This window comes from Nematolebias whitei, chromosome 8 (assembly GCF_014905685.2).
Source record: "Nematolebias whitei isolate Nwh7 chromosome 8, NemWhi1, whole genome shotgun sequence".
Taxonomy (NCBI): Eukaryota; Metazoa; Chordata; class Actinopteri; order Cyprinodontiformes; family Rivulidae; genus Nematolebias; species Nematolebias whitei.
Genome location: NC_056505.1, coordinates 3,829,673 through 3,838,636, shown reverse-complemented (window position 1 = coordinate 3,838,636; position 8,964 = coordinate 3,829,673). Strand labels below are relative to the sequence as shown.

The 8,964-nt window shown below is 43.6% G+C and overlaps 1 protein-coding gene across 1 annotated transcript in view; it reads right to left on the bottom strand.

Moving 5' to 3' along the window:
- dapk1 (death-associated protein kinase 1) overlaps nucleotides 1-8,964 on the bottom strand; it is a 55,044-nt gene that overhangs the window by 19,769 nt on the left and 26,311 nt on the right. The window contains exons 4-11 of the mRNA XM_037680847.1: nucleotides 7,712-7,850; nucleotides 7,368-7,497; nucleotides 6,978-7,026; nucleotides 6,289-6,315; nucleotides 4,973-5,125; nucleotides 1,056-1,101; nucleotides 883-972; nucleotides 68-160 (exon numbers count right to left, since the gene is read on the bottom strand). Of these exons, the coding sequence (XP_037536775.1) occupies nucleotides 68-160; nucleotides 883-972; nucleotides 1,056-1,101; nucleotides 4,973-5,125; nucleotides 6,289-6,315; nucleotides 6,978-7,026; nucleotides 7,368-7,497; nucleotides 7,712-7,850 (727 nt within the window). The remainder of the gene's footprint in view (nucleotides 1-67; nucleotides 161-882; nucleotides 973-1,055; nucleotides 1,102-4,972; nucleotides 5,126-6,288; nucleotides 6,316-6,977; nucleotides 7,027-7,367; nucleotides 7,498-7,711; nucleotides 7,851-8,964) is intronic.

Genomic DNA, 8,964 nt, shown 5'->3' with positions numbered 1-8,964 from the left:
TCTATCCACCCCTTCATCCATCCATTCACCGCTCCATCCATCCATCTATCCACCCCTCCAGTCTTACCAGTGTATCATCGCTGCGAGCCACGCTGATGTTGCTCCGGGACAGGAAGGAGCGCGACAGCCGGTTGCATAAAGAGATGAGACGGACGGATTGCTGTGGAGAAGAAGAACGAGTGAGCAGGAGTGGAAGGAGTTCATGTCGACCTGCGTTAGCAGGCCCGTTAGCCGTTAAACACGTGGACGTATAAACTGATTTCCTGCTCTGTTTCCTCCCAGTCTCTCAGATCTGTCTCGGTACCCCGCTGACCTGAACTGTTTTAGAAAACGTTCCCTGCCGAGCATCACTGAACCTGCAGGTCCTGGACTTCAGCACACAGATAAGTCAGAACCAGAACCTTTACAGAAATATTCATCTGAAGATGAACGATGATTTCCGTCCTCGGTCGTGTTGCTTTAAAGCTTAAAAAAACATGCCTACGGTTTACAACTTTAAGGTTCTGTCTTTAGATTCTGATCAGTTCACATCCGACGGCAGATTAGATGTTTATTAAACAACTTCCTGTCAATCTCTCTGAAACTTTTAAGATTAACGTGCTTTCAGACGCAGCAGTCCACTTTGACCTTTAGCTCATCAGCCCCGTCAGAAATGAACAGGTTCTCCAAACTGAGGCCACTCAAAGAGCCATCTGCAGCAGGTAAGATATTAACTGTTCAGAAACACCCCCCCTTTAACTTTCAGATTATTTAAAGCAGGACAGAAGCGTCAGACACGGTGACCCCAGGAGGGAAAAGTGGAGTTAATTAGGAGGAACATCTGCTGAGGCAGAACGTCCAGATGTTGAGATGTCTCAGAAACAGGATCAGAAACGACCTCACCTTCCATTTCCTTCGAGCTGCAAACTTTTTGAACTTCTCCATGTTGACGGCCGACTCCTTCCTGCTCAGAGCCTGCTGAGTGTCTTTGGGCTGCGTTCACAAACACAAACTCATCATTTTTCTTATTTGAGCTGCAGAAACAGAGTTTCGGGTTTGAAAGTGATGATGCAGACCTTGATCCAGGGGTGCTGCAGGGTGTCCTGGATCGTCATTCTCTTTCTGGAGATAAACAAATAATCAGTGACCAGAAACATCCACAGCATCTACTTTAATCAACGCAATGGTGCTTTATTTCATATAAAACTGGGAAAACTGGTTCTCATCCAATCGGATGTTTAATAAATAATCAGAGGTTATTAGTGAATCAATGAGGTTTTATTAAAAAATAAAAACCAATCAGTTTTGATCATTTTTAAAGATAACCAACACCTGCTGTGATTTTAAGGCAGAACAGGAACACCTCCGGTTATTTTCCTGCTGAAAGTTGATTTTAAAAACGTGAATAAACCTGAAAACGGAGTTTAACGAAGGATTCCTGGAGTCTGATGGCAAACGGAGCAGAAACAAGAGACGGAAACTTTATCAAGAAATGATCCGAGTTTAGAGACACGAACAAGGCAACAAACAGAAACATGCCAACGTATTAAATTATACGAATGATTAAACGTTTGACGTTAGAGCAACCAAACCTGCGCAGATTATTCTGTCACATTAAAGTTTCAAACAGAAACTAAAACTACTCTTACCGTAGAGATTAAACAACACAACCCTTGTAGCTTTTAGTCATTTCCTTTTTAAACTTAATTTAAACTAGAGAAACTGCATTTCCTGTGAAAATGCAATATGAATGCTTAAAGCTGAAGAATTTGCTGAAATGAGCTAAAAACATGCTGAAACGTAGCTGAAATGGAAGAACAAGCCTAAGTTAGCAGAAGAAAGCAGAAAGAAGTTTCCTTAATTAAGTTTAAATAAGCAAAAATGAGCACAAAAATAGTAAATTAGCTTAAAAAAAGGCTGAAATCAGCACAGAATAGCTGAAAAGTAGCTGAAAAGGCAGAAAGAAGCTAAAACTACCAGAAGAAAGTGGAAGGACCTGAAATGAGATTTAATAAAAATGTGGAATTACCCAGTAGCTGTAAAAGATAAATTTAGCACATTTAGTTAAATAGTAGCTGAAATATCAGAAAAAAGCTGAAAGAAGCATAACAAGCTGAAATTAGCAGAAATAAATTAATTAGTCTGAAAGTAGCAGAAATTACCACAAAAAGCTCGTGTTTACCGGAAACCAACTGAAATTAGCGAAAAATGCTAAAAAGGTAGCAGAAAAGGTAGAACAAGCTTAAATTAGCAGAAAGAGCAGAATGAACACGTTTTGCTGAAAGAAGCAGAAATGAGCACAAAAAAGTGGAAATTATCTGAAAAAGCTGAACTTAGCAAAAAAAAAAAAAAAAAACAGCTGAAAGTAGCTAAAAAGCAAAAAGAAACTTAAATTACCAGAAGAAAGGGGAGAGAGAACATTTTTGCTGAATTAGGCTGAAAAAAGTTGAAATGAATGGAAAATTTTGAAATTAGCAGAAAAAGATAAAATTAGCAAAAACAGGTAAATAGCTGAAATAGCTGAAAGGTGCATAACATGCTGAAATTAGAAGCACAAACATGTTATAGTTAGCAGAAAGCCACTTAAAGGAGCACAAAACAGGTAAAAATCCAGCTGAAATTAGCTGAAAGCAGCTGAAAAACAGTGTATATTTGCACAAGGAAGCTGAAAGAAGCTGAAGCAGAACAAAAAGTGAAAGGAGCAGTAAAAGGTTGTAACAGATCTAAAGATTTTAAGGATGTAAAATGAACTCAGTTCATTTTTTATGAGGAATAAAATGTCAGAAAAGGCTAAATATTTCAAAAAGCTAAAGTTGCACCAATACCAAAAATCATAGCAGGATTGTCCTGAAGGAGCCGAACATTTTGATTCATGATTTGTTGAAATAGCTGAAAACTGTGGAACTAGAATCGTGCTGAAAAACGTACGGAAGAAAACTGGATCACAACAGAGTGAATGCTTCATAAACATTCAGACAATGAATGAGTGGTTCAACTATCAGCTGAGTTCAAAAACTTCAAGACAAAAACAGCTGAAATTAGCTCAAACATGCTGAAATGTAGCTGAAATGGAAGAACAAGCCTAAGTTAGCAGAAGAAAGCAGAAAGAAGATGTTTTCTTGAAATGAGCACAAAAAATAGGAAATTATCCAAAAAAAAAAAAAAAAGAGGCTGAAATTAGCACAAAATTGCTGAAAAGTAGCTGAAAAGGCAGAAAGAAGCTTCAACTACCAGAGGGAAGTGGAAGGAGCTGAAATGAGCTTAAAATGTGGAATTACCCAGTAGCTGCAATTATCAGCTGAACTTTGTAAAATTCATTTAAAACATCACTTCCTGTAGAGACCGCTCATATTTTCTCTTCATCAGCACTTTCAATAAATAAACAGTAAATAAATAAATAAATAAACAGTGTTGTTTTGAAATGTTTCGCAGCGTGAGCTCAGGTTGTGTGGTGTTTGTGTGAAATGACACAAACATTTTGACGTTTCTGATTCTCCGGTTCGAGGGCTGATCAGAGCCGTTGGTCAGGATCTTAGAGAATAAAACGGTGCTTCGTTGGTTCTGTCGGCTGAGAGGATCCAATCAGCTGACGGTGTAAATAATTAAAACCCTCCAGGATCAGGTCCTTGGAGCCCCCAGCAGTTAAATTGATAAAGTCTGTTAACAAAGGTGCCGTCAGTTTAGCCCTCTGGTTCTCGCTCCGCTGCTCGGAGAAAAACAGCTCGTTAACGCTGGGAAAGGTCCGATGGCAGCTCCGTCCATTCAGCCGTCTCCACAGCAACTCTAACGAGGGACGGAGACAGTCGGGACGATCTCAGGACCTGGAGCCAGAGGACATTTCACCGAGCAACGCGGCAGCTGCTGTTTGGAATGTCTCCGGACCCGTTAGGACCCACTCTGACCCGCTCCTCGTCTTCAGGACTAACGAGGCGAGCTCCAGTAAACAACCACAGGAAGGAGTTCGAGTCCAGCTCCAGCGCACGATGAAAGACGTCCGGTCTGAACCGAAACGTTCAGCTGCTGAAACCTTCAAATGCTGTTTTTAAAAAACTAAACCTGCTCAGGTCCAGCTGCTCTCCTTTAGGTAAACAGATCAACAGGATTCCTGCAGATATTCATCTTCTCTTGGATGAAAGAGCAGAAGCCGTGATGGTTTTCATTAGTTTCAACACGTTTATAAAAGTTTCAGGAACAGATTCTGGTGTCCGAGCAGCCTAAAACCACGAGTCAACTCAGGTTAAATCAAACTAAACAAGCGATGGAAGAAAATAAACCCTGAACAGAAACATCTTCTACTGCTCATCTGTGGTCGGGTCAGAGGGAACAGGTCCAGGAGAGAAACCCAGACCTCCCTCTCCCACAGACATTCTCCAGCTCCTCCTGGGAGACTCCAAGGTCTGACCTGGGTCTCCTCACAGCGAGAGGTGCCTGGAAAACCTCCAAAGGGAGGCGTCCAGAAGGTATCACGATCAGATGAACCTCCTCAACTGACTCCTCCTGATGAAGAGGAGCAGCAACTCTCCGAGCTCCTCCTCCTATCACTAAGGCTGAGCCACCCTACACAGGAAGCTCATTTCAGCTGCTCGTATCCAGGATCTTGTTCTTTCAGATCCAAACCTCAGGACCACAGGTGAGAGTTGGAACATAAACAGTAAATTTAGAGCTGAACCTTTTCTTCACCACGATCGACCGGAGCAACGCCCTCATTACGGAGGATGAGCCTGATCTGTTGACCCATCTCCTGCTCCGTCCAGGAACAAGTCGCCCTGACACTTGAACGCCTGCACCTGAGGCTGTGGTGATGTTGTGACTGTAAAATGATGAACCTGCTCTTCGTGCATTCGTGTGATTTACTGAGGACAAATAAACGTCTCGTGTTTAAAAAGAAACGGCTCCGTAAAGAAACAGTCATGAAAAGAGACCAAAAGGATTTTTCTCATGAAAACATTCATCAGAATCTCTTTATTAAACTCTTCTTTGGGATTTTACGTACTTTGGGTCTTTGACCAGAAGTCTTGAGATGAAGTCTTTGGCCAGGACGCTGGTGCTGCTGAAGAACTCCTCGTCGAAGCTGTAATCGACGGCCGACACGTTGGCCAGCGTCTCCTGCTTCGTGTCCCCCAGGAAGGGCGAGGCGCCGCTCAGACTGCAGGACAGAGACACATCAGCAAGACGTCAAACCCAGCACCGAGGACAGGAAGAGTGGGAGTAAAGATGCTGGACTAAAGCTGGGGGGGCAGACCGAGGCGAGACGTCACCGTCTGTTTTTTAAAATAGAATCAAGCTGATTAAAGATGCATTCTGTGCACAGGCACGTGCGCAGACACGTGCACATAAACGCATGTTTCATTCTGCCGAGCTCGAGCACAGACAGGTTCGCCCCCTCCAGAACCGGAGCAGCCGGCCCGCCTCTCCGCCGCAGCTTTAAGAACCTGCAGGGATCAGTCTATTTCCTGGGCTGTGATGGTTGTGTGGGCTGACAGCAGGATCTCACGCTGTGCACGCTGGATGTGCACGAGTCCCGAGGCGTGTTTTACAGCGAAATGCAAAAATCAAACCGTGTTTCTGAGCAGCTCCGGTTATGTAACGGTCCAAAAGGTTCTGCTGTTTCCAGGACTTTGTTTCCTGTGAAGCAGCTCTTTGGTCAGAAGAACATTCAAACCAGCCCCTTAAAAGTCAAGTTATCAATGACTCTCAGCTACTACCACACAAACTCTGCCTCACTACATCTGTGAACCGAACTTCCCGTGTTGGCTAACGGTTAGCTGTGGCAGCCATCTTGATTGACTCCTAAAGTTAATCTACATTAGAATAGTTGAATGATTACTTTCTGTGCAATTCAAATAAATCCATTCAGTAGTTCATGAGATATTTTGCTAACAAACACAAACGATAACATGATCACTTTCACCTTTGAGGTGATTATAAAGAGGCTTCAGCACAGAAACACGTTTAGTGTAAGCTACAGCAGAAAGGGGACGAAGGGCGGTTCTGTCACTCAGACAGGAAGTTAGATTATCACCATCGTGTTGAGGAAAACAGAGGTTAAAGGTCAAACATTCATCTAACAGTCAGGAGCAACAACACCGACTCATTTGCAGGAAAAAATCATGTTTCAGTAGCAAGCAAACCCGTTCTGCCTCCACATGATTGTATCGTTGATTTTAGTTGATTTTATCACAGATTTTAGTTGCACTCTGTAGCACTTTGAGATTTTTGTTAATGAAAAGTGCGTTACAAATTAAATTCATTATTATTATTATGTTTTCACAAATCTGATAGGTCAGAAGGTGAGGAGGGGTTACTCACAGGATGTAGGTGATGACTCCGATACTCCTGAACACAAACAGGACAAGATACAACAGGGGATCAGTACACTCAGACAGGAAGTCGTTAAACTCAGACAGGAAGTCGTTAAACTCAAACAGGAAGTCATTAAACTGAAACAGAAAATCAAACTCAAACAGGAAGTCGTTAAACTCAAACAAGAAGTCGTTTAACCCAAACAGGAAGTTGTTAAATTCAAACAGGAAGCCATTAATTTCAAACAAGTCATTAAGTTCAAACAGGAAGTTGTTAAATTCAAACAAGTCATTAACTTCAAACAGGAAGTCGTTAAATTCAAACAGAAAGTCATTAAACTGAAACAGAAAATCAAACTCAAACAGGAAGTCGTTAAACTCAAACAAGAAGCCATTAATTTCAAACAAGTCGTTAAGTTCAAACAGGAAGTTGTTAAATTCAAACAGGAAGTTGTTAAATTCAAACAAGTCATTAAGTTCAAACAGGAAGTTGTTAAATTCAAACAGGAAGTCATTAAACTCAAACAAGTCATTAAGTTCAAACAGGAAGTTGTTAAATTCAAACAGGAAGTCATTACACTTAAACATGAAGTCGCTGAACTCAAACAGGAAGTGGTCAAACTCAAACAGGAAGTCAATAAATCAGGTTTAAATGCTAATTTTTCAAACAGCATCTTTCTGTTTATTTCAACTCACCACATGTCTGACTCCAGACCTAAAGGCTCGTAGTTCACCACCTCTGGAGCTGAAACAAGCACAGGAAGTTCTTTCTGACTCTTTAGGTCAACACACACGCACGCACGCACGCACGCACGCACGCACGCACAAACCACACACTGCACATACAATTTACTATTGCTAGTTTCTTATTAAAATTAAATTATTTCAATTTTAAAGTTTTAAAGAGCCTCCCAGGTGGAACAACGTTTAGGCTTCGTTTCCACTGGGACTTGTGATTTTAATGGACCGACTGCAGAGAGTGAATCCACTCCTCAGAGTCTGAAGCTTTTACACCGGGCTCTTTATTTGTGCAGAAACATCAGCCAAACAAACAAACAATAAAAACAGAAGCTCGTTCAAACGGACCCACAAACTCTGGCGTTCCAAAGATGTTCTTGAAGTCGTTGCTGAAGTCGATCTTGTGGGCCAGTCCGAAGTCGATGAGCTTAATGCGCGGGTGAGGCACTGAGCGGTTGAGCAGCATGATGTTCTCCGGCTGCAAACACAAACAACAACAAAAACGAGAGCGAGACGGAAACAGAACCCGGTCAGTCAAGGAGAACCAGGAGCCTCAGTCCACCTGACGGCTTGTTAAATGTTCGTCTTCGCTGACGGACCTCAGTGAAGCGTTAAAGCCCGACTCTGCAGGTTAATAAACCCAAGACCGGTTCTGACGAACCAGGCGGTCAGAGGTTTGCCACCTGTCTTACCTTCAGGTCAAAATGAGCGATCCGTTTGGAGTGAAGGTACAGAACTCCATCCAGGATCTGTTTCAGGAACTGAGTGGCCTCCTCTTCGCTCAGAGACTCTTTCTCTGCCAGGAAGTCAAAGAGTTCACCGCCGGCGACTCTGCAGACACAAGCGGCTCAGGTCAACAGAACAGAACAAAAATACACCAGACCCATCACTCAAACCAGAACAGAAAATAAAACTGCAGCTGCAGCATTCTCAGAACGGTGAGAAGAAAGTCCCTGCAGGTCCAACAGCTCCGCCACAGGAGGCCGTCACCCTAAACCCAGAGCCTGACTGGTCGAGACCAGATGATGGACAACATTGTTGACAGTCTCCAAAACGTCTCCAAACGTTCTCCGAGGTTCTCATTGTCCTCGCACGAGTCTCAGAGTCCCGTCCCTCGAGCCGTCGCAGGCGTCCCACACCCGGTTTAGTTTCTGCAGAATCCAGAGGTCTGGAGCTGGATTCTGAGTCCTGCAGGAGCTCTGCTCATTCCAGATTAAATCAGAAACACGGCGGCAGCTGTTGACACAGTCAACAAAAATTATGTGCACGGTCAAGAACACAGTTTTACAAGCCGTGCACGTGACGATAAGCTTCAGAAACTGCAGTTTCTGAAGAAGAAGTGAAATGATTTAACCAACACGTGCTGGTGAGGAGCTCCGACTCCAGCTGCAGGTGGATGTCAAGTGACGCGGTGGATAAAATATCCTGCGTTGAACTTTCAGAAACAACATTTCTGAGGAAGTGTGTCGGCTGGATTCTTGTGGAGCAAACAGAAATGATATAAGAGCGTTTGTAGTTCATGCGGGCTGGCTGAACCGGTCCAACCGGACCTGGCGCCACACGACACTTCTAAGAGATTACAGATGCGGTTTTCTTTTATCCGTCTGTGCTCACCTGGGTCATCTTCACAAGCCCTCCTTCCTACAACCTGCTAACCCATCAGCATGAAAGGAGCAGCCAGCAGGATGAGAACTGACCATCTGGGTCTGGTGAGACAGCAGGAACCAGTCCTGGTGCTCATATGGACTAGTCAGGAGGGAGGTGAGACAGCAGGAGCCAGTCCTGGTGCTGATGTGGACCAGTCAGGAGGGAGGTGAGACAGCAGGAACCAGTCCTGGTGCTGATGTGGACCAGTCAGGAGGGAGGTGAGACAACAGGAACCAGTCCTGGTGCTGATGTGGACCAGTCAGGAGGGAGGTGAGACAGCAGGAACCAGTCCTGGTGC